Source organism: Borostomias antarcticus (genome assembly GCF_949987555.1).
Source record: "Borostomias antarcticus genome assembly, chromosome: 5".
Lineage (NCBI taxonomy): Eukaryota > Metazoa > Chordata > Actinopteri > Stomiiformes > Stomiidae > Borostomias > Borostomias antarcticus.
In genome coordinates, this window is record NC_140238.1 from 27,531,713 (window position 1) to 27,556,575 (window position 24,863).

Genomic DNA, 24,863 nt, shown 5'->3' on the forward strand with positions numbered 1-24,863 from the left:
TCTCTCTCTCTCTCTCTCTCTCTCTCTCTCTGCGTGTATTCAACGGTGGTGTATTTTACGGTGGTGTATTCTACAGTGGTGTACTCTATGATGGTGTATTCTACAGTGGTGTATTCAGTAGTGTATTCTACAGTGGTGTACTCTATGGTGGTGTATTCTACAGTGGTGTATTCTACGGTGGTGTATTCTACAGTGGTGTATTCTACAGTGGTGTATTATACGGTGGTGTATTCTACAGTGGTGTATTCTACAGTGGTGTATTCTACGGTGGTGTATTTCACAGTGATGTATTCTACAGTGGTGTATTCTACGGTGGTGTATTTCACAGTGGTGTATTCTACAGTGGCTCTACAGTGGTGTACTCTACAGTGGTATATTCTATGGTGATGTATTTTACAGTGATGTACTCTACAGTGGTACATTCTACAGTGGTGTACTCCACAGTGGTGTATTCTACAGTGGTGTATTCTATGGTGGTGTACTCCACAGTGGTGTATTCTACGGTGGTGTATTATATGGTGGTGTACTCCACAGTGGTGTATTCTACGGTGGTGTATTCTATGGTGGTGTACTCCACAGTGGTGTATTCTACGGTGGTGTATTATATGGTGGTGTACTCCACAGTGGTGTATTCTACAGTGGTGTATTCTACGGTGGTGTATTCTACGGTGGTGTATTCTACAGTGGTATATTCTACGGTGGTGTATTCTACAGTGGTGTATTCTACGGTGGTATATTCTACAGTGGTGTATTCTACAGTGGTGTATTCTACGGTGGTATATTGTACAGTGGTGTATTCTACGGTGGTGTATTCTACGGTGGTGTATTCTACAGTGGTGTATTCTACAGTGGTGTATTCTACGGTGGTGTATTCTAGTGGTGTATTCTACGGTGGTGTATTCTATGTGATGCGCAGGACTACGCCACATACCCACTAAGAACTGCTCAATCACAGTATACCCACTATTGAAAACTGGCCCACCATATCTCTCCCTCTTGTCCATAGTTCTTATCTCTCTCTTGCCCCCCCCCCCCCCCCCCCCCTCACCTCCCTCTCTAGATTTTTTCCTTCTTTCCTTTCAGAGTTAGTCACAGGTTCTCATGGTGTGTGTGGTTCGGAGTCAGAAATAAATAGGGAAGTCACCACCTCCACCCTCTGTTTATTGGGCAGGGTATAAGGCTTTCAGAGATGAGGGCAGTCAATAACTACACACATACACACACATACACACACGTGTGTGTGTGACGTGTGTGTGTTTGTGAATTTGTGTCCTTGCGTGACTGACTGGGCGGAATTTGTCGTTGACGCAGTGAGGCAGGATATCCGACTGTTACTTGAAAACTATCCTGTGTAAACAAGAAAACAACAACCTTTCCCAAAACAATACGATATGCCGCTCCCACCCAGCCACTGACCTCACAAGAGCACAACAATACACAAACTCTACACACACCGCAGCCAAACCCCAGTCTCAGTCGAGTGTGGTCCCCCAGTCCTTTAAATACACTGACACACACGTTTAGTTTGAGTAGCTCACTATGGCGGACAGCCTAAGTCCGAGCCCACCGGCCGCTGGTGATTGGACAGCATCAACTCTGTAGGAGAGGATGTGAAACGGTTACCATGCTGTGGTCCCCCGGCCCGCTGCTGCCCCCTTATTGATTGTGAATGAGCAGGCAGATATGGATGAAAGGAGATGTTAAAATGTTAATCTCCTCTATCTGCCGCTCCTAATGGGGTCACCTATGTTAATCACACATTCAAAGACACACATGGCTGATGGGGATTCTATTATAAAGATACCGCTCTCTCTCTCTCTCTCTCTTTCCCACCCTTTTCTTCAACTCACTCCTTCTCTCCTTCACTCCCTCTCCCGCCCTGTTTCTTACTCACTCTTTAGCTGTACAACACTGCCCTCTTTTGGTGATAGTTGGATCACACTCTGACTTAGGCCTACTGTACTCTATGATTCTCACAAACCAACCTACTTTGACCTCACTGACACACGTGTACAGGGCAGGGACTCACACATTTGAATGACTTTATTTGTGTTCAAATAATTCAACAAAATCTTGAACACAAACAATAATAGATGCAGAAGCATTGGACACTCGCTGACTGCCTTACATTACATCACTTGGCAGAGAGTCTGATACAAGAAGCAACGTCTCCTCCATATCTGACGACTTCCAACTATCACAGACAATGAACAGAATTTTGCCAGTGCCTTAGCTTTTGGCTTGGGCATCCTTGGCATCTGTAGGCCCCTCATGACTAGTCTGTGGACATTTCCTAGGCTAGCAGATTTACATTTATATCCAAGCTGCGTGATCGCATCTTTGAGTGGTTGATATTTTAACACCTTGGTAAGGAAAGCCTCTTCCAGACTATGGTCAAAAGTCTAGCCTACATCGACAACAACAGCATCTGGTGTATTAGCTGTAACATTTGAAAATACATTGTGTTCACTATTACACAGGTTTAACATGGAAGATAAAACACAGGAGTGTTTAAAGGTATCGTCTGAAGAGTGAACATATGGGATTATGCCCTTTACCAGGTCAACAATCCTACCATGCCTTACAACCCTTTGTACACTACACATAGCAGCCATTCAGAATGTGTGATAATGTTTCAGTAACTGAATTATGTTCATGGTGCAGGCAATAAGGGGAAAAGGTGCTAGGGTACCACAGAGAGAGATTGAGCCTGATTGGGAGGACTTGTTATCTGTAAAAGTGACTATGGCCTCATCAACTGCAACATTAAAAAACATTGTTTAATGAGAAACAGTATGTTGTAAGACAAGCTAACTTCCCTTGTAGTTTTAATCCAACCCAGTGTTGTTGCTGTCTCTGTTGTTGTAACCCTACCTCCGTGCACTATTTGGTGATAAGTGATGTCCTCACACACATACACACACACACACACACACACACACACACACACACACACACACACACACACACACACACACACACACATATTCCTAAATCAGCTTGGCTTAAGCTTTCTCTGGATAATCTTGTGCTCATTAACTCAGCAGAGAGAAAGTGGTAGAGAGAGAGAGAAATAGAGAGAGAGAGAGAGAGAGAGAGAGAGAGAGAGAGAGAGAGAGAGCAAGGAAGCAGGGTGGAAAATCAGAGCACCTGAGAATGCCAAGCAGTCTACCCTAGACAGAGCTGCCAATCTTCTGATCCCCCCTCTCCCTTTTGCTGTTTCAATGCCGTTCTATATCTCCTCTTCTCTTCCCTACCCCTCTTCCTCAGTAAGTCCCGCCCTTCCAACATCAATAGTCTTCTCTGGGCCAAATGCAAACTCTTTTGAAAGAAGAAGAAAACATCTGTTCTCTATTCTTCCTCTGCATGGTTCATTCATCAGGACAGCACTATACTGTCATCTCTATAGGCTACAGTACTGTCTCACTTGCACTTAATGAGTGGACAACATGGAAACCCCCCCATGGTGGATGGAGGTCCCAGACTGGAACACTCATAGGTTGGTGGTGGCAGAGCTGGTGACGGCCGTGGATTTGAAACTCTCCCTGTCCTCAACACTGGGACAGAGGGCAACAGGACAGAGGCCATGGGAATCCTTGCCTATAGAGGAATGCTGTCCTGCAGCCTAGACTGACTCACACACACACACACACATACACACGCATGCATGCATACACACACACACACACACACACACACACACACACACACACACACAGACCTTCAAAAATGTAGACAGGTACGTAGGAAAAAGTCAAAACTTGGTGTATAAAATTAAAAAGAGAGGTCCCGCACTGTCCTCACTGGCAAACTCAACTTTATTATAGAAAGAAACAATGTTTCGGTCCACCGACCTTCGTCAGGTTTAACTTCTATAATAAAGTTGAGTTTGCCAGTGAGGGCAGTGTGTGGGACCTCTCTTTTTATACGCCAAATTAATGGATACCTACCAGTAGCTGAGAGGATATGGCTTGAAGGAAATCTATAATACGACCTAAGGTCTACTTCTTGTGTCACAAGCATCACACTGCACAGATTCCTGATCCAGTTTCTTTCTCTTTCTCTCTCTCTCTCTCTCTTCAATTCAAAGGGCTTTATTGGCATGGGGAACATATGTTTACATTGCCAAAACAAAAAGTCATAAAATTGTTAAAATATAAATGTGTAGACTAATATTTACAAATGTATTTAAATGGTAACTTTTAGGTTTGTATGTACAGTGTGCATATGTACCTACGCTCTCTCTCTCTCTCTCTCTATTCCTCTCTCCCTCTAGAGAACCTGCTTTTCCAGTGTGTAGGCTGAACGGGCTGAAAACCAGACTTGCGAGGGGAGATGGAAAGGGGATAGAGAAAACATAGCACTATAGTGGAACTGCAATGACCATGCTCTTGATGACGCATTGTATTTCTTTCATCAATACATTTCTTCCACAATAGGCTACCAACGATATCACACAAACAGCATAGACCTGCGTGTAGCAAGTGGCGACGGCATTGCGAAACTGAAGAACCCCACTGAAACGAGAAGCTAACTCACTATTGCTCAACATATGAATGGTTCTTCGGAAGGGAAGGACAGGCGTTTTGTCTCTACGGCGAGTCAGACCGCTTTGGTCACACCCTTCCCCGCCCGGCGGGCCTGCCCCCCTCCGTGACGCTTTGGTCCCACCCTTCCCCGCCCGGCGGGCCTGCCCCCCTCCGTGACGCTTTGGTCCCACCCTTCCCCGCCCGGCGGGCCTGCCCCCCTCCCTGAGCGAGAGCCCTGCCCGCCATGTTCTGAGCCGAGTGGGAGTCACAGGGACCAGTGTGAGCAGATACGTGTAAGCCTGCGCTAGGCTAGCTAGCAACATTACGCGAAGGCGCAACAAGCCTTATCCAACAAAAAAGAAGTGCTAGTTTCTCGAAATTATTTCCTTGGCATTTTGATGATATTCACTTCTTAAACGTATGGGGTTCAAACCCTGGATTAACAGTGCCCCCTAGAACAAGTCGAGAGGAATGGTAAGTTAGCTACATTGTTTTGCTTCACAGGGTGTCCAAACTCCTTGCGATGCTTTTGGCGATATCTCCACCAAGTACATCCCCTAGCTTGCTAGCCAGCTAACGTGGGCTAGCTGTTGGCTTTGTTAGTGTAGGCTAGCTGTACCCGACCCATTGTTAGGAACGGCCCAGTTTGTGTGTTGTTCTGATCATTGTTAGTAAATTTAGTTCGGCTAGCTAGCTAAGTGCTGAAATGTGCTGCTGCTGGACGAGATAGAAGGTCTTCTAGCTAGCCAGCTAATGCTACTTGGCTGACCGTGCAACGGTGGTGGTTCCACAACTTTCCTTAAATTGTCTTTAAGTTTCTGTCTCATTTTCAACAATAATGGATGTCTGGATGGTTAAATAACCGCTTAACCACTCGAAGTTAGATATATACTTAAATATTAAAGAACAAAGTTAAACAGCGCATTGAGTTTTGTTGCGTTTATCGTTAGTCTAGGCCGTTGTGAATGTGATTTGATTTTGGGTGGCGAGTTGCTAGCTAGCTACGCTAACTAGTGTTAGCTAACGTTAGCCTTTGACTACCAAAGTGTTGTAGCTAGCTCCCTATTCAAAGTTACACTATGCTGTTTGCTTAAAAAAAAAAATGTACAGCTTGGACACTAAATTGTAATACTTTAGATAGGGTTAGGTTCTCCAGCAGGAGAAGACGAGGGGAAGCATATTCCTCTATTTAGGACCACCTAGCACACAAGTACTCGTCTAGTCTTGTTATATTTTGAGCTAATGTATTCTAAGTGTATCATGTTGTTATAGCTAATGTTATACGCGATTATTAGCCTCTATAGGAGGTATGCTTCATCATTACAGGTGTCCACATGCAGGTGTAAGTCAGTAAAAGCAGTTTGACCCCCTCTTCAATGAATTTGTGGTCTGCGCTGTGATTGACTGGAGAATGGCCAGTGGTCTGATTTCTGTGTATATGGGCTAGAGAGCTGTTGAGGAGCAGCCCCCCCCTCCCCCCCCCCACCCATGCACACACACACAGACCCTGCCTGTGTGCAGGCTTCCTTGGCTGGGGAGCAGGGGGAGGTGAGGAGGGAGGGGGGTGTTGTTCCGGGGGGAGACAGGCGCTTCTCTCTTCCTCTTGTCCGCAGTGTGAATAGGTGATTATAGCAGCAGATGTGTCATTAGGCCTGAGCTTTATTCATACTGATGGGGAGGGGGGGCGTGGGGGCTCCTCCACAGGAGTCACATTTCAGAGCCTTTAAGTGAATTTACGGGATGTGCCAAGTTGTTTTGTTACCCTCCCTCACCCCGCCTCCTCACCCTTGTTCCCCTCAGCTGCCATTCCACGGCACCACTGAGCAGGAAGCAAAGCCTACACACACACGCGCACACACACACACAGCAGCAACAGCAACACACACAAACACACAGACGTAATTGTTGCACTTAAGCTTAAAAATATTACAGTACGCTTGCACAAACCCACCCAAACACTCTCCCCTCGAGAAGAGCTAATGATCGGTGGGGCATGTGTCTACATGCTGTTTGAGTGTCAGATTACCCAACCAGGCTGCACATCAGAGTAACAGGAGCTTCCCACTTTCCTTCCAGGTCTGGTGAAGTCCTGAGCTAGCTGTCTCCAACTCCTGTCCCAATCACAGCACCCCTGTTCCCCTCGCCCTGCCTCAGCCCCCCCTACCACATAGCACACTCTGACCGTGTCACCCCAAGTCCTTGGCACTACGTACGGTGTGTGTGTGTGTGGGCTGGGGGTCATGGGGGTTGGCGGGTTCCACAGCTGTGAGTGTGTCCTGTCAGTCTGGTGGGTGGGAAGGAGAGGAGAGCTTCCTAGCGTGTCACACGTGCAGCAGCAGTCAGTCAGTCAGTCAGTCAGTCAGTCAGTCAGTCAGTCAGTCAGGGAGTTCCAGGAAGTCAGACTGGAGCAGCTGGTCTGCTGAGGTGGCAGACAGACTCATCACTCATTGTCGTTGGAAACACACGGTTCTTAGTCAGAGATCTCACTACCAATGCCGGGAACATGAGATGCATCTTTAGTGGGGCTAGATGACACGGCAGCCTTGATTGTGCCGATGACGGATTGATTGTGTCATCATCGCTGACATTAATTCCATTCTGGTGGAAATGTCTGTTTTCCGTATCTCTCCTTCAAACTTATTTGCTGTCAGCGTGTTTCTCTGTGTCTGTACTGATTCATTCCACTCTCTGTACCAACCTGTCTCACCCCCCTCTCTTTCTCCCTCTCCTAGGTGATGGCGTGGTTGTGTGTGCTGCCTGCTCCCTGTGTGTGGAGATGGTTTTAACAGACATTGTTTTGGAGGACTCAGGAACACATCACTAGGCTGGAGAGGCCTCATAACACACACAGCACTCACACACACACCACACAGACACACACACACCGCCTCACTGCGAGGACAGACTCACATACAAAACAGACACTTCTCTGCAGTTAGAAAACACACACAAACACGCCCTGCCCCCCCCCCCCCCCTCCCGCGATTGTGTTGAACTCTCTGAGTGTAGAGTTGGTCTCTCCTGTGTGAGAGAGCGTTTCTCCTGAGCGTGTGTGCCCCCTCTCACCATTGCCACCATGCCGAGCTCCACCATCCGGCGTCAGATGAAGAATATGGTCAATAACTACTCTGACCCCGAGAAGAAGGTCCGTGAGGCCACCTCCAATGACCCCTGGGGCCCCTCCTCCTCATTGATGTCAGAGATCGCTGACCTGACCTACAATGTGGTGGCCTTCTCGGAGATCATGAGCATGATCTGGAAACGCCTCAATGACCATGGCAAGAACTGGCGCCACGTCTACAAGGCCCTGACGCTGCTGGACTACCTGATCAAGACGGGCTCGGAGCGCGTGGCTCTCCAGTGCAAGGAGAACATCTTCGCCATCCAGACGCTTAAGGACTTCCAGTTTGTGGATCGAGACGGGAAGGACCAAGGCATCAACGTCCGGGAGAAGAGCAAGCAGCTGGTGGTTTTGCTCAAGGATGAAGACAGGCTTAAAGGAGAGAGGTAGAGAACATCTAGTCTCTACCACTACCAAACCCCACTGGTCCCTACTGCACCTCATTAAACTAAACCCTACCAACCCCTAACCAAAGCCCCCTAGACTTAGTTAACTAAACCTTACCAGCACCTAACCAAAGCCCCCTAGCCCTAGTAAACTAAACCTACCAGCCCCTAGCACTAGTAAACTAAACCCTACCAGCCCATAGCCCTAGTAAACTAAACCCTACCAGCCCCTAACCAAAGCCCCCTAGCCCTAGTAAACTAACCCTACCAGCCCCTAGCTCAAACCCCCTAGCCCTAAACTAAACCCTAACAGCCCCTAGCCCAAAGCCCCTAGCCCTAGCAAACTAAACCCTGGCAGCCCCTAGCTTGTACCACTGATCCCCTACATGTATCCTTCTAACAGCTGGCGTTTAGCCCCTCACTCCCTATTAGCTCCCTAGTCTCCTCTGTCACACTCAGCATCTAGTAGGCTCCGGCTGTCGTGTTTAAGAGATAAGGAGTGTAGAGCTGTGACCATACAGGTCCTCATGCTTTGAAGTGTGAAGGAATCCTGTGTGTGTGTAGAAGACAACAGTGTGTGTTGAACGGCCGCTGTGTTGACTGTGTGTGTCTGTCAGGTCCCAGGCGTTGAAGACCAAGGAGCGCATGGCCCAGGTTACCACCACCGGCGCTCACGGTCAGATGGGCTTCGGCAGAGGCTCGTCCCAGCCCAACCTCTCCACCTCCTACTCCGAGGAGTACGGCAAGTCCGAGGGCTCACCCGCATCCTACCATGGCTGTGAGTACAGATCGGTTATAGGTGCTTCATCACACACTCACACTAGCAAACAGACACACACATACGTCGGCCCTCTGTACATGTAGCTGCCCTAGTTTTTGGTTCAGGACTGCAGGCTTGCTGTAGGGGCACATTCCTGAGCTTTGAAAGCATGCAGGCATGCATACACACAGACACACACACACACACACACACACATACACACACACACACATACACACACAGTGGTGGAGAAAGTACAGTTCATCCCCCTCCCCCTCCTACACATGACAGAAGAATCTGCTTCTTTTCCGCTGAGAGATACAGGATCATCCCACCAGCAGAGAGAGAGAAAGACAGGGAAAGAGAGAGACAGAGTGAATGGCGTTAGGTCGGTTTAAAACTTTAAAACTGGTGGTTGCTAATTTTGACAATAGCACTGCAATTCCCCCTAAGGGGAAGGTTTCCGCTAACGCCCTTTGCAGCTTACCCAACTCGTATATTTCTCAATCGTTGTGAAGTTGGTGAATGCCTTGGATGAATTGAACTCTTCCTACAAGGATCAGCAAGAAAGAGTTCCAGTGTGACGCTTTACATAATTCCTAGTGGTGATTTGAGGTTATTTTTATACAACTTGAAGCGCATAAAAAGATGAAAATTTGAATTTAGACTATGGTATGTAAATGTAGGAAAGTAATTTCTTTTCCGTTGCAGTTTAAAATTTCGCTAGCACAAGGGCGTAAATCAGTCTTGCCGCAGCACATGATCATTAAGACAGCACCTCTCAAGGTGGCCGTTAAAGGTGCAGTATAAAGTTTGGCTCAGAAGCACTTTTTGTTGGATTTCTTTTCAATTCTCATTACATCCCGACAGCGATAAAGCAATAAATAAAGTGCTCTGACAGTCAAATGAAATAAATCCGTAATCTGTGGAAGTTGTAGGATTGTAATAAGTGTGTCCAATCATTTTGAGTTGCAAACTTGAAATGATTGGATGGCCTACCTGCCTGTCAACCTACCTACCTGCCTAGTGAGTGTCATTTGTTTTCCCCTAGTTTGTAGGAGTGGCTTTGGAGGGAGGCCTGAAGGGAGGGACGGGGATTTTGTTGGTTGCATTTTTCAAAATCTTTCAAAATTTAAAAGTATAATAGGAAATCACAAACCGCATACTACACCTTTACACTATAGGCTTCTCACAAAACTAAACTGGCCTGCACAGAATAGAGGACATCAGTGAACTTTCATACTAAGTTACTACATCTGAGGCCTCATTTATAAAACATGTTCTAGATCAACTGTGTGGCAAATATGTTGAAGAACTGCTGATAGGCATGCAGCCAGCTTGATGAGTAGCTAGCCGGATGGCTAGCTAGCAAGGCCTCGGCTAACTAGCTTTGCGTGTGTACGTTTATCAGTCTGTAATGATAGTATTTAGCTAGAATTTAAATAATTTAATAATTAATAAGAATAATAATTTAGCTAGAATTGAATGAGCTTAGCTATTGGCCAGCTCTGCCTTTTGATTACAATCGTCTCATGGGTAGCTGCTCCTGTTCATCTTCTTAGCTAGTTAGCTATATAGCTAAACTAATGGTAGGAGATATGCTGCAGGGATGCTGTCCTTGTGTCACAACCTCTTGGCTCTGTCAGCTTAGCTAGCTAGCCACAGGAGAGAACTTCATAGACAGTGGCCAGTTCCGCATCCAGTATTCCACTTCTAGCTAAGCATCTGTCCCAGAGATGGCAGTAAGTCAGAAGAGTGCTGATGACATACAGTCCATGTGTGGGTTTGTCCTCTAATCTCTCATCAAGACAATCTGGCAGGATCCAAAACTAGTATTAGAATGCTAAAATTTAGGTTAGAAAAATTTAATATTTTTTGACAGCCCGTGTGTGGTTGTGCTGAATGGGTCTGAGGCGGAAGTTTCCGCAGCTGACTCATCAGCTGAGGGAAGGAGAGACTGACCAATGGAAGCTGAGGGGTGTTGCTAAGGGTGTTGCTGCGGGGAATATTTGGGATTCCAGCAGACGTTTCCTGGTATTGTTACTCTGGGTGTGAATGGACTAGCAGTGGTGTGTGACTAGAGCTATTTAAACCAGAGAAGTTTGTGTGTGTGCGTGTTTCTGTGTGAGTGTGTGTGTGCGGTGTGTGATTTTCTCTGAGGTTAACCAACCGGTGCTTAACGCAGGCTTACATAATCATGGGTTTAAGGAAGTAATGGGTTTTCACACCGTTGTCTCCCTGCAGTGGTTGTGCCCAGGCCTACACCCAGCACTAGATATTTAGCGGTTCCCACCACTGAGGAAGTTAGAGATTGAAGATAGGCTTCAGCCTTCCCACAGTGGTTGTGTGGTTGTCTGCTGCTTGCTCTCTAGTGTTGTAGGATCACCACCAGTCCTCTCAGCAAGGCTGTATCACAGGTGTCATTGGACAGACAGACAGATTTCATCACTTTATTTTGATATTCCATCAGCCTGGAGCAAAGAGTTTTCTTTTAAGGCGGGTTGTAGTGGAGTGGAAGGAAGCAAAGTCGAGTCTGTGATGTCACGGTGTTGTCGCTGTGGAGAGAGAGAGAGAGAGGGAGGGAGAGAGAGAGAGAGAGAGAGGGGGTAGGCAGGCAGGCAGGCAGGGCAGAGAGGCTGGAATGCCGTGGAGCTGATTGTGTGAGAGCTGTGTACGGCAGGCCCTAGCTGTGTCCCTCTGACCAGGCAAAGCAGAGCAGAGGGTGGAATGTAGAGCGAGTGTGCTCAGGGGTCATGTCCTCCACCAGCTAACCAAACATGGCCTCCCTGGAAGCCCACAGTACACAGGGCCGGCCTGGGAGCAGGGGGACCGGAGGAGCAGCCTGTGCAGCTAGGGGACTAGGAGGGCAGGAAACTAGGAGAGCCAGGGACCAGAGAGCAGGGGACTAGGAGAGCAGGGGACTAGGAGAGCCAGGGACCAGAGAGCAGGGGACTAGGAGAGCAGGGGACTAGGAGAGCCAGGGGACTAGGAGAGCCAGAGAGCAGGGGACTAGGAGGGCAGGGGACTAGGAGAGCAGGGGACTAGGAGAGCAGGGGACTAGGAGAGCAGGGGACTAGGAGAGCCAGAGAGCAGGGGACTAGGAGGGCAGGGGACTAGGAGAGCAGGGGACTAGGAGAGCAGGGGACTAGGAGAGCAGGGGACTAGGAGAGCCAGGGACCAGAGGACTAGGAGAGCAGGGGACTAGGAGAGCAGGGGACTAGGAGAGCCAGGGGACTAGGAGAGCCAGAGAGCAGGGGACTAGGAGAGCCAGGGGACTAGGAGAGCAGGGGACTAGGAGAGCCAGGGGACTAGGATAGCAGGGGACTAGGATAGCAGGGGACTAGGAGAGCAGGGGACTAGGAGAGCAGGGGACTAGGAGAGCCAGGGGACTAGGAGGGCAGGGGACTAGGATAGCAGGGGACTAGGAGAGCAGGGGACTAGGAGAGCCAGGGGGGGGACGAGTAGCAACCAATGGACACCGCCACGGTGACTGAAGAACAACGTTCGCTCTCTACTTCTCCCTGCCAGAGACCTTTTACACGCTTTGTGTGTGTGTGTATGGCAGTGGATGTCGTAACAGAGACCAGTCATATTCATTTCATGAGTCGGGGCAGAGGAGCCTAGTCAGCGACTAGCAGAGGAAACTGAACCAGAACAACCAGTGGGGGGGGGGGGGGGGGGGGGTGACTGGCAATAAGGGAAGTGAGAGGCTGCAGGCGGGTTGGTTGACGCACTGAAACCAGCCTGGCGGGGGTTCCCCTGGGGCCAGCAGAAACCCGCAGGCTGCTTCCGGCTCCACGCGGGGTCCGACTCTGGCACGCCGTTCCCCCGGGGGGGCTCGCGCCACTCCAGCTCACCGCTCCTGCTGCCACCGGGCAGCAAAGGGACGGTGGCGCGGCGACGACGTCGGCGGCCGGTCCCAGGCGTATTTGGGAAGCTTGTGTGCTCTTCAGCTGTTTAGCCGGTCGGCTTTCTCGTCGGTCCGCTGCAGCCGCCCGGTGTTTACGGTGCCGCGGTTTGGCGCCGGCGGTGTGTGTGTGCGTGCGCACGCCATCCTGCTCCCCTCTGCGTCTCCATGTCTGTGTGAAAGCGGGTCATGACAGGCCCTCGCTGTCGAGATCTGGAAGGACAGAACGGGCGGGACGTCCAACTAGAAACAGAGGGACAGGACTGGCAAGGGAGACGTTACGGAGGGAGGGAGGGAGGGAGGGAGGGAGGGAGGGAGGGAGAGATGAAACGAAACAAGGAAGGAGCAGAGAGGCGTAGAGTTGTGATGTCATCACCTCCCCTGCCTTGGTTCCCAAAGAAACCAACACAGTCACTCTTTCCAGGCTGCACTGTCTGTAAGCGGGAAATCAGTCGCGCGCACAGCTGCACACACACACACACACACACGCCATGCCATCATAAAAGTAGCATGTAAGACGACACTTTTAGTGACACCGTCTGCCTCTGGAAGTGCAGATGTGTTCCATCCCCCAGGCTACTGGGCCGTGTGTGTGTGTGTGTGTTTGTATGTGTGTGTGTGTGTGTGTGTGTGTGTGTGTGCGTGCGTGCGTGCGTGCGCGCGCTGCCACATGGCCTGTCCTAATCCAATCAGCCGCAGGGAATTGTTCTCTTCCACTTGCTCACCAATACAGCCCCTAATCACACGCACACACATGCACGCCTTGGCCATTGTCTTTGTGCCAGTTCACATGTATTGTAAACACTCTCTCACCCTGTCGCTGGCTACACCTCTCTTCCCTCCCCCTCTGGCGCCTAGCCTGGTCACTGACTAGCCTAGAGTGACATTGTGTGGCTGCCTTTGAAAGACAGTAAATATCTCTGTGTGTGTGTGTGTGTGTGTGTGTGTGTGTGTGTCTACTGCGTATTCATCAGTCCAGTCTAATGTGCCTGTTTCAGCCACGTCTCCCAACGCGGGATCCGAGCTGGAGCAGGCCCGCCCCCAGACCAGCGGGGAGGAGGAGCTACAGCTGCAGCTGGCCCTGGCCATGAGCCGAGAGGCTGCCGAACAGGTACACACACACACGCACACACACAATTACCCCCTCCGTCCATTTTCATCACGGCTTCTGTCAAAGGATAAGAAATGGAGAATAGCTGTTCTCTATACCTAGACCCCCTGACCATGAGAACATAAACACACTGACACAGCCTCACTGCATGTGCCCATGCCTGCTGAACTGATCTACATATCAACTCTCTGTCTCTCTCTATCTCTCTCTCTCTCTCTCTCTTTCTGTCTGTCTCTTTCTCTTTCTGTCTTTCTCTCTCTATCTCTCTCTTTCTGTCTCTCTCCATCTCTCTTTCTGTCTCTCTCTTTCTGTCTCTCTCTTTCTGTCTCTCTCTTTCTGTCTCTCTCTCTCTCTCTCTCTCTCTCTCTCTCTCTCTCTCTCTCTCTCTCTCTCTCTCTCTCTCCCTCTCTCCCTTGCTGTCCCCAGGAGGAGCGTATGCGTCGGGGTGATGACCTCAGACTACAGATGGCCCTGGAGGAGAGCAAGAAAGGAGGACCCACCATTGAAGCTGGCTCTGCCAAGCTGGCCAAGAAGAAGAAAGAGGTACGCACGCACACACACACCCCACACACACACACATGCACATCCCACATATAAGACCCGCTGTCCCCGTCGTTCCCAGCCGTCCGTCGCTCCAGCATGCAGACAGACAGCCTGGTTTTCCCATCGCAGTCCAGTGCCCAGGCTTTCCACATGACTGGCCGAGATAGCCCTAGACCCTCTGACCGCACCACTGGCCAGCCCCCCCCCCCGAGCCTCTCATGAGACCTCGCTCTGTAGCTCTTGGCTCACACTCCACTGTGTGCGTGTGTGCGTGCGTGTGTGGGTGTGTGTGGGAGCGTGGGCGTGTGGGTGCGTGGGCGTGCGCGTGTGTGCTCATGTGGGAATGTGGCTGTTCTAATTGTGGCATTGTGTGACATCATGGCAGTTCAAAGGAAGAGCGTAGCTTGGAAGATTTGCATAAGGCTGTCGCTCGCCCGTCCTGCTGCTAACATTATCTCTGTATTTTTCTCCCCATCTGTTCCCTGTGTTGCTCTGTCTCTCCCTCCCTCCCTCCCTCTCTCTCCTCCTCCCTTCCTGTCTTCATCCCCCTCTCTCCCCCCCCCCCCCCCCCCCTCTGTCTCTCCCTCCCTCCCCCCCTCCCTCTCTCTCCCTCCCTCCCCCCCTCCCTCTCTCTCTTTCTCTCTCTCTCTCTCTCTCTCTCTCTCTGCAGCCCCAGTCCTCTCTAATGGACCTGATGGATGTTCCAGGGGGAGAGTCAGGGGCAGACCCCTGGGGGGCCGGAGCAGCGGCCGCACCAGACCCCTGGCAGTCCTACGGTACGCACGCGCACACACACACACACACAGGGTGAGGTGCTAGAGAGTAGGACGTGTGTGTGCACGTGCGTGTGTGTGTCCCACCTGCAGCTCTCTGCACTGGGCTTCTTTGTTTTGTAGGAATGCTGTTTTACTGGCCCAGCCGCATAACTGCACCGGTGACGGAGAAGGAGAGAGAGAGAGAGGGGGAGAGGTGTCTAGAAGGGAAATGAAAGAGAGAGAGAGAGAGGGAGGGAGGGAGGGAGAGAAAGAGAAACATTTAGACTCCCTCCAGGCTCGGAGGACATATGACAGAGAACAGAGTAAAAGCAAACAAATGGAGGATCCAGAGAAGGGTCTGTGTTCTCGGCGCTGTGCGCACACGTCTCTTCACCCTGCGTCATTCCACCCCCACCCCCCCTCCACCCGCAGGTGCTGCTCCTAAGCCTGCAGCTCCGGTCGACCCTTGGGGGTCCTCCTCCGTCCCCCCCATGAAGAGCAGCGACCCCTGGGGAACGAACACAGCCTCCGGCCCGGACCCCTGGAACTCTGGGGCTACTCGCCCCAAAACCTCCAACACAGGTACACACTCGCGCACACACACACACCGAATCACCGCACACATTGTACATTCAACTTGACCCTGACCCCCCACTCCCGTGTGTGTGTGCTCCCCTCACAGGTGGCTTTGACATGTTCAGTACGTCCAACGGTACGTGTAAAGAGGACTTCTCTGGGTTTGACAGCCTGCGTTCCTCCTCTGTCCTCACTGGTACTCACCCCTGTCTACGTCACCCTAACGCAGCTTGCCTTCAGCCCCCCCCCCCCCCCCCCCCCCGTAGCCCCCCTTCAGCCCCCCCATGTCACTGTGGCGTCCTGCTGTCAAGCGTTGTCTGTGGGGCTTGTGATTGGGCAGCTCTGGGCCAACCGGTGGCGTGCTTTTGTTCCGACCCAGAACCACCTACCACGTTGTCTTTGAGTGAACGCCTTGAATCAGGCTTGCTTTCACTGGGAGGAACAAAAGTGTGTGTGCGTGTGTGTGTGTCTGCTGTGGCCTTCTGTCTCCCCTACCAGCCGTGCTCTTGTGTGGGTCCTGTCGCAGTGTGTGTGTGTGTGTGGCATGTCTTTGACATGTGTGTGTCATGTTGTTATCTGTCTCATACTGCCACATCATGGAGGAGCCAGTCTGTCTGTCTCCAAACCTCTTACCCTGATGATAATTGCATCAAATGATTGTGTGTGTGCGCGCGCATGTGTGTGCGCGCTCGTGTGTGTGTCTGAGAGAGAGCAAGAGAGATATTTCATTATCCATGTGTGTGTGTGTGTGTTGGTCTGTGCCTGCGTGTGTTAAACCTCCGTGTGTTTGTCCAGGTGATGGTCGAGGCGCCTCGTCCCTGCACTCCCAGGCCGGAGGCGGCGGCCTGGACATGTTCGACCCCCTGCCCAGCAGTGGCCCCGCCCGCAAGACCCCCGAGTCCTTCCTGGGGCCCAACGCTGCACTGGTCAACCTCGACTCTCTGGTGACCAAGCCTGCCCAGCCCGCACCCATAGTCAACCCCTTCCTGGCGTCTGCAGGTACGCACACACGCACACACACACACACACACACACATTTTTCTGATCAGCTCTCTATGCAGTTTAACAGTACTGTTTGTTTAGCCCTGTGCTATCTTGTGTAGCTTTTAAGCTTAACACTGTAAGCTTGTGACACAGTCTGCCCGAAAGGCAAACTCTCTCTCTCTCTCTCACACACACACACACACACTAGATTAATAATCTCCCCGCTGTCTCTCCGCAGGCGCCGCCGCCACTGCCGCCCCCGCCCAGGCCAACCCCTTCCAGCTGAGCCAGCCGGCCCCGCCCACCCTCAACCAGATGCGCGTCAGCCCCATGCCCACGGGCTTCAGCAGCATGCCCTCCATGGCCGAACCGCTGCCCCTCTCCTCCCTGGCCCCCCAGCCCACCATCACCATGGTGCCTATGGCCGGCATGGCCCCCATGGGCCACCTGATGCCGGGCATGGGCCTCCACGGCTCCGTGTCCATGCCCCAGCCGCTCATCAGCGCCGGCATGCCCCCGCCGGCCGGGGTCCAGCCCCCCGGAACCACCAACCCTTTCCTGTTGTGAGGCGGCGGCCGGGGGGGAAGACATCGGCCCGCCGCCACCCCCACCCCTCCTCCTCTCTCCTGTGCTACAAGCTGCCTAGTCCCCTGTGTCCCGGAACCGTTATCGCCCCTTTTGAGACTTTTTTGGAGTAGCAGTGGTGTTTACAGTTTTTATACGAGCAGGAGATAGGCATCTCTTCATCTTTCCTCTCTCATTCTTCTTACCCCCTCCATCGCTCTCCCTCGCAACCCCCCCCCCCTCACCCCCTCCCCTCCCCCGTCGCTCCGCCTCCCTCCTGGTCTCTGGAGGCGTGGGAGCTTCAGTACTGAGCTCGGTCTGACTACGTTACTAATGCTAGTCTGTCTAAGAGCAGAACACGTATTCACTCAAACTAACCTTTTATAACCCCAGCCGGCCGTGTGTGTGCGTGTGTGTGTGTCTGTCTCATTGCTTATACACTGTGTGTATTCCAGTGGGCTTCAGTTTAGTTTGTGTAGGAAATGGGGGGGGGGGGGGGGGGGTAAGGTTGCAGTTTAGGTGTATGTATGTGTGTTCTGTTTCCGTGTGTGTGTGTGTTACTAAGCAGGGATTTTGCACATACATAGCTGTCTGTGACTGTTGGCTCACCATTAGTCCTTAGTTGCAGAGAGAGGCCGGCGGCTCGTTTGGGCCGTGGCGGGGCCCCGGTACCGGCCAGAACTCTGTGAGGTAACCGCTTAGGCCTCTGACCCGCTCCAACCCCCCCAGGTGAACTTTCACCCTCAAAGGTCAAGACCGAGATGAACTTAAACCCCAGAGGTCAGAAGGCCTGTCATGTGTTTCTATGGGGGGTAGATGGGGGGGGGGGGGAGTATCCCATCTTCTCTCTGCTGTGTTCTGACTGAGAGGGGTGCTAAGAGGGGCTCCGCTAGCCCCCTGGATCCAATCAAAACCCACTGTCTTGTCAAGGTAGGAGGGGTGTACTCTCCACCCCCCCCTCCAGCTCATCCACACACTACCTTGCTCACTGACACTATGCACAGCCATGGTGGTGTTACACTCATATATGGCCCCCTCTATAGACATGGTGGTGTTACACTCATACCCCCCCCCCTCTCTCTCTAGACATGGTGATGTTACGCCCATATCTGTCCCCCACTCCAGATATGGTTGGTCCAGCCTGGGGGGGGGGGGGTTGTGGGAAATTGTGTTTCTAAGGGGTCAAAGGGAAATGGGTATAAGCAGAGAATAGAGGTGAGAGGTCAGGATGAACCACAGACAGACCATCTCTACCTGCTCTGAGTAGGGATGTGTGTTAGTACAAGAGGAGGAGGAGGAGGATGCTTTACTGTCAATAATAATCACATTCTGATCAAGTTAACTATCCTTCGGTATCTTATATCAGCTCCACATAGTAGCTCATATCAGCCAGTCTGTTTCGTCATTCTATGTGTACGGCTGTCGTACGTGTGTATGTCTTTCGTATATCTGTCTGTCCGTCCGTCCACGTCTCTGTAGCCTCCAAGTGTACTTTTAACTAACAGACCTGCCGTTGGCAGCACCGTGGGGAAAAAGAAAACTATCTTCTGCTCGTGTGTACAGGGCTTTCTATCTCGGTTTCCTCATTCTTTTGATAATTCACTCTTCCATAGGTCAGTACCTGTTAGAGGGTGTTGGTGGGGGGGATTCCAACAGTGTTTCTTGTCTGTGCCCACGCCTTTTGGGGGCTTATACATGTTTCCATGGTGATGCCGTTGCCGGGCGTTGCTGATTGCTGTTGCCATGGCAATGAGAGCTTCAGCGGGTTTACAAGGCGTGGTGAGGCGAGGACATGACATACCTCTCGGCATCATGGGAAAGATTTGGGCCCCAAGTGGATTGACGTTGGCTAATCTACCTGCAAGATCATTAGCCATCAAACACACACACACACACACACTAATCCTACACACACGCACATACACAAAAGGCAAACATACAGGTGTGTTACATACATACAAACACACACACACACACACACGTATGGTTTGATGGGTTGACTAACCAACAGGGAATCATACATTGAGGACAGCAGACCTGGCATATAAAGTGTTTTTGTATTGCTTATGTTTTATTTTACTCCTAGATGTAAATCCATAGTCAAGCCTTTCTATGTTTCAAGGTTGTGTACTAACTAAGCCATGTATCCCCCCCTGCCCCAATCTCTCACTGTCTCACTCTGTGGTGATATAGTACTACACATCTGTAGCTCAGCTCACTCTCCTCTCCCCCTCCTTCTCTCTTTCTCCCTTTCTCTCTCTCTCTCTCTCTGTCTCACTCTGTGGTGATATAGTAGTACTCCACAAGCACAAGCATCGTTCTCTCCAGTTGTTACCAAAGTCACAGAAAGTCTGTGATTTCTAAGGAGTTTTTATTTTTAGTAGACATTATTCTTCTTATTACCCTAACATGTAGATATATTTCCCTTCCATAGGATACAATATTGTTTATTGTTTTACTTCCTTTTGTGTTTGTTGATATCACTGCCAATGTACTGTGTAAAGGGGTTTGTATGGTTCTCTATTGGTGTGAGCTACTGCCCTCCCCTGGTCTGCTGTGGTATTACAGCTGAACCACAGAGCCCTTCCAGACAGACCCTCTCTTCTCAGGGGGGGGGGGGCAGCTCAAACGTGTTTGGGGTCTTGAATGGTCGGGGCGATTGGGTGCTACACTCTTTACAGACCAGCAACCATTTATCAAATATGCAAAAATTGGATTTGAGAAAAAGAAAGGAACGACCTAATGCTCATGTGTTGTGCAAACATAGTTTTGCTGAAGAGTCGTCTTTAACGCTATAATATCTATCGGTCTCTGTGTAGTTCCTCTCTACCTGTTACCATGTATTCATTATGCTTTTATCATGGAGGACTAACATTGTGGACAACACCGTTATGATTTTCCATGGTCCTGTGTCTGTATATTTACCGTTTCATAGTACTGGGAGCAGGCTGCTTTTTTATGGATATGTGCTGAACTCGTTGGCATTATAACTGTATAATATAATTTATCATTTGTACTATTGTAACATAATGTTCTGTACCTTATTCTGTGTAATGGTTTTGTAGGAAAGTCACAGCGTGGTATTTTAACACCATCTAAAACCGCATCCGGTGACACAACAACCTGTAGCTGCAATGGTTCAAAAATAAAATGTATCACTTCAGCTCTGGATCTGAATGTGTGTGGGCGCGGGCGGGCGTGTGCATGCACCTCCACTCTGCTGGTGTGTGTGCATGTTCACTCAAGGTAAAGGTGGGCTGTTGGGAGTCGGAGAGAGTCAAAGAGACTCTTTGAAAAGACGGTGGTGGAAATAGGCTGGAACGCCATTCCGGAAGTGAATCGTGGCCAGGAAAGGAGTTCAGCATTAGCCTGGGCCAGCTCTAGGGGATGTGGGGTTGGACATTGCCCATCTAAAATGTAATATTATCATTAAATTGATTATGTCAGGATCATGTAATTTCAATACACATTCAAAACAGACCCAACATTTCTGTCTTCCCCATATAGCTCTGGCCCAGCCACCCAGTTCTACATGAGTTCATCTACATCTGATCACTTGACATGACGTAGGAAACATGTAAAGTTTGTAACTGCAGAGAAAGAATCCCTTAATCAATACAGCGTTTGGCCATTGAGATTATGTAAAACATTCTCCCGGTGGGCATTCCCCAGGACCCCAATAGCAGGGACGACTTCTACAACCCCTGGAGTCCCCTGGGTGAATGGTCTTCATTTCCACCACTGGAGACAGAACGCAAGCTTGCGAGATCAGGATGTTTGTAGAAGCTACTGGATACAATGGATGTCATTGACATCACAGAATGCCTTTTAGGAATTACAATACAAATTTATTACAAATATACAAAAAATACAAAAGAAACCATAGGTACACATTAAATGATCATTCTTCTGCACAGCATCGCAACCTAATCTGCTATCACACACTCTTCTACATGCGTAAGTCAATCAGAGCGATTCTATGGTGCTGTGGACATGTATCCACAGGTCCAGCTCCTCACTTCCTAATAGGGTTGGTCATAGTCTGACTGTGTATGAGGATGGACATGTGTATGGCTGTAGGGTATGGAGTTAAGTAGCTATTATAGTCACTTTCCCTTTGTGTATGTGTTCTCTGTTACATGCTGTATGGCTGCTCTCCTGTTGCCAGTCCTGCTGGGGCGGAGTGTGTTTGTGTGTTCTCTGCGGGTGTGGTGTCATAACCCAGTCTTTTCATGTCTTTGGTGATGACGTTGAAGGACAGCGTGACGAAACCCTGGGAGCGCACCCGCGTCACTGAGATGGAGAGAGACGGAGCTATGAGTCACACAGTTCAGCAGTGCAGGGCCTATTTCCACTGATATTATACAGATGTACAGAGATTACAAATCTCTCCCGACACACACATCCAGACACACACATACTCACATCCAGACACAGTCTACGTACCTTCTCTTATATACTCACATACACACAGAGACACACACACACACACACACACACACACACACACACTCTACTTACCTTCTCTTCCCTCCCCCTGTGCCACCACTTTAGGATCGGTGTACTCAGGACGCCGTCCCAGCAGCCAGCTGGAGAACACAGGAGACACATGGAGATACAGCAAATTTCATCATTTTAGGGATCGGCTTCAACCCATTTCATCTTCAAACAGGCATGGTCAAATCAGCTTGAATATTGGAGCTGCAGCACTGCAATGTGGTGCCATCAAACACACACAGCAGTCTGAGGAGACCAGCCTGGAGCCAGTAGGACGCACACAGCTCTCTAAAGTCACACGCCAGTCATCTGAAACCCTGGACTGAGCCACCACAGTCCCAGACAGACATACATACGAACACACACATGCAGATTACCTTGTGAATTTCTGTAGCCTCGATGTGGATTCGGGAACAAACATAGGGATAGTTCTCGTGTGTCTGAAAAAGGATGAGATAGGTTAGGGGTCGAGGAGTAGACGAGTGCATTATTAGAGGATGGTGAGGAGAGGAGGAAGAATGGAGGAGATACTGACTGTCCGGGTGTCAAGGGGATGTGCATCGCTCCGTAGCCTCTCACCACGTCGTTCCCAAACACGTCAGGACCGTAAACACTCAACACAATCTGAGGCCCTGGTACACAGAGAGAGAATTACAGAGGGGAAGTTGGTGCTTTTGTATGTGATTCCCATGATAGAGAGAGAGAGAGTATGCATATTCCTTACAGCCGAAAGGATTGGTGCTCTTGAAGGTGATTTCCAGAGGAAAGTTCCACACCAGCCTATGAGGAGACTCTCTCCCTTTTGATGTGATCTGAGATATGCCTTCCTCTAACCCCTGCACATGGAGAGAGAAATGAAGGGTGGGAAAGGGAGTGAGGAGAGATAAGAGACACATTAACAGCCAGGCATAGCCAGTCAGATGTGGACCGCCTCCACCAGTGATGCTAAGAAGTAGACATTATCTTCTATCCAGGGCAAGCTGCTGTTGTCATCCTGGTGTTTTATAGCTACATTCGTTTGGTACTCACCGACGTGGGAGCCCAGTCGTGCCCGTAGACAAAGCAGTATTTGCAATACAGGTCGTCATAATCTGGGAACTGAGAGTCGGAGCAGAAACAACACAGTCAACGATAGGATAACGTAACTTGGCTAGCCAGCTGCTGGCAAACTAACGTTAGGCAACAGCGTAACATTCTGCAATTCTGAGGACAAGTCACTTCGTCGGGTTGATTGTGTTCAGATACATTCACATAACACCCAATAAGTTAGCTGGCCAGCCAAAAGCTCAATTTGACCAAAGCATTAATGCCAGGACTACTTTATTGACCCTCCTCTCCCACCTCGAATACACGTTAGCATGTCAGCAAACCTTGCTAGGTAGATAATTCACCAGCTATACTGTTAGTTGGCTAGCTAAAATCACTCACATTCGCTCCTTCGATTTGTCCGTTGATCATGAGAAGAAACACCGATGGGTTGTTTATAGCCATCCTCACGTCATAAGATAACCATGGGGGATCAATAAAGTCTTATCTTAAAGTAATTCCGATTTCGAGTCAGTGTCCCCCTGCTATGTAGCTAATGCTAACAGGCTAATTATTTATCCTTGCCCGTTGCCAGGACGCTTTACCTACGGTTCACTGTAAGGACCAAACCTGTCTCCAGGCATTAAAGCGTTTGAAAATGTATTGCCCAGTAGGTGGTGGTCATGGGATACAAAATAAATGAGAAATGTTGAGACGTCCACCAGCCTGCCATTAGGCCAGAGTGATGATAGTTTTATACACGTTGCATCCACGGAGCATCATGCAATGATCGTAACAATGAATTTATGCACAGACCTATTATACGCATATGCTTTTGGATTTTTTGGGAGAGCGCTTGATCAGTAAGATACAGACCTAATAATATTTGTGTGAGTGGCATAGGCCTACATCAAAATTAACAACAAAGTGAGTGCATGACAGCTAACAGTGCAGCACAGGTTTCACAATCAACTTGCCAGTCCAAAATGGCGGTGGCCTAGCAGAATCAATGGAGTGTCACCTCTTGGTATTCCATAGTCTTTGACGGAACTAATCTGTGGAGAGACTACTGCCTCTTGTTGCCAACAGAGAGATGCGGGCCAACATTTAGCGGACGGACGGACAGAGGGAGGGAGGAATAACTGGACAAAGCCATTTCTAGGGGTGTTTCCAGCCCCGCCCAAAAACGTGTTTGATGAATAGTTAATGCTTTATTTCACTCCATATTTCGACATGGAAACGTGTTGTAGCAATCAACGGCTATTCCCTATGTAGCCTAAACTCCCAGCCACACCAGGCCTAACGATAACACTTTCACAAATCTACAATTGCTAGGGTTTTGACTTATTGGCAATAGGGATTCCCAGGTGAGACCATGTTTAATCCACCTTTGGGGCAGAACATTGAATCTACAGCAGTAAAAAGTTCCTCCCTTTGTAATTTGCTTTTCCCCCCAAGACAGAACACCGAGATAAAATGATTGGTATCAATTTTAGTAATTATAAATTCTCTAATGATCCTGAATCAGATAAGATTTGCTTGCAAAGTGCCAAATGTTTCTATATGTCATAACCATTCCTCTCCGCCGTCATGGATGAATGGGGTGTTTGACATCTGGGTACAGGGGAATTGCAACCTTTGGATATTTCATGTCTAGACAAATAGTTTGCATCATTTAATCAGTAACATCCCTAATTCCCACTTCTTTCATTATCTTCAAATTAGGCATTTTATCAATGTCAAAATTCGAAAACCTATGCCAGAAATGTCCATTTTATGAGATCCTGTGGCTTCCTCCAGACTCCAAACATCTGATAGCTCGCTTTGTACTTACCACCTCTGTATGCATGAACTATTTGAAAGAAGCCTGATCCACTGAGTTGAATCTTGAGGTGTCTGATGACATTTGGAAAGCAGGTTTGACTGGAATCCACACTTGCTCGATTAAAGTACTTGAACTTGATTCAATTTAAAGTCATCCATAGACTCCACTATTCCAGTGCCAATGTCTCCTATAAGCCAGGGTAAACCTGGCAACCCATACAGAATCCTCATAAAAATTGACTTCAGACTGTTTTTGACTTAACTGCATCTTGTGTTCTGC

The 24,863-nt window shown here is 49.6% G+C and overlaps 2 protein-coding genes across 2 annotated transcripts; one reads left to right on the forward strand and one right to left on the reverse strand.

Annotated features, from left to right (window-relative positions):
• The first annotated feature begins 4,851 nt into the window (after nt 1-4,851).
• On the forward strand, nt 4,852-20,343 carry epn2 (epsin 2). The gene is made up of 10 exons (XM_084438728.1): nt 4,852-5,003; nt 7,262-8,036; nt 8,654-8,814; nt 13,702-13,814; nt 14,241-14,357; nt 15,028-15,133; nt 15,545-15,694; nt 15,795-15,824; nt 16,484-16,687; nt 16,911-20,343. Exons 2-10 carry the CDS (start codon nt 7,606-7,608, stop codon nt 17,237-17,239), a joined length of 1,641 nt encoding a protein of 546 aa, XP_084294854.1. The 5' UTR covers nt 4,852-5,003; nt 7,262-7,605; the 3' UTR covers nt 17,240-20,343.
• An 882-nt stretch (nt 20,344-21,225) lies between these two features.
• b9d1 (B9 protein domain 1) lies at nt 21,226-23,255 on the reverse strand. Its single transcript, XM_084437753.1, has 7 exons — nt 23,162-23,255; nt 22,763-22,831; nt 22,458-22,569; nt 22,269-22,365; nt 22,111-22,173; nt 21,758-21,825; nt 21,226-21,529 (listed from the first exon to the last, which is right to left on the reverse strand). Exons 1-7 carry the CDS (start codon nt 23,222-23,224, stop codon nt 21,372-21,374), a joined length of 630 nt encoding a protein of 209 aa, XP_084293879.1. The 5' UTR covers nt 23,225-23,255; the 3' UTR covers nt 21,226-21,371.
• Nucleotides 23,256-24,863: the final 1,608 nt, after the last annotated feature.

Coding starts and splice junctions, on each gene's coding strand:
- b9d1 (XM_084437753.1), bottom strand. CDS start 23,224: ATGGCTATAAACAACCCATCGGTGTTTCTTCTCATGATCAACGGACAA. Junction 22,832..23,161: donor GACAAATCGAAGGAGCGAAT/GTGAGTGATTTT, acceptor TCCGACTCTCAG/TTCCCAGATTATGACGACCT. Junction 22,366..22,457: donor GAGCACCAATCCTTTCGGCT/GTAAGGAATATG, acceptor TCTGTGTACCAG/GGCCTCAGATTGTGTTGAGT.
- epn2 (XM_084438728.1), top strand. CDS start 7,606: ATGCCGAGCTCCACCATCCGGCGTCAGATGAAGAATATGGTCAATAAC. Junction 15,695..15,794: donor CCCCAAAACCTCCAACACAG/GTACACACTCGC, acceptor CTCCCCTCACAG/GTGGCTTTGACATGTTCAGT. Junction 16,688..16,910: donor CCCCTTCCTGGCGTCTGCAG/GTACGCACACAC, acceptor GTCTCTCCGCAG/GCGCCGCCGCCACTGCCGCC.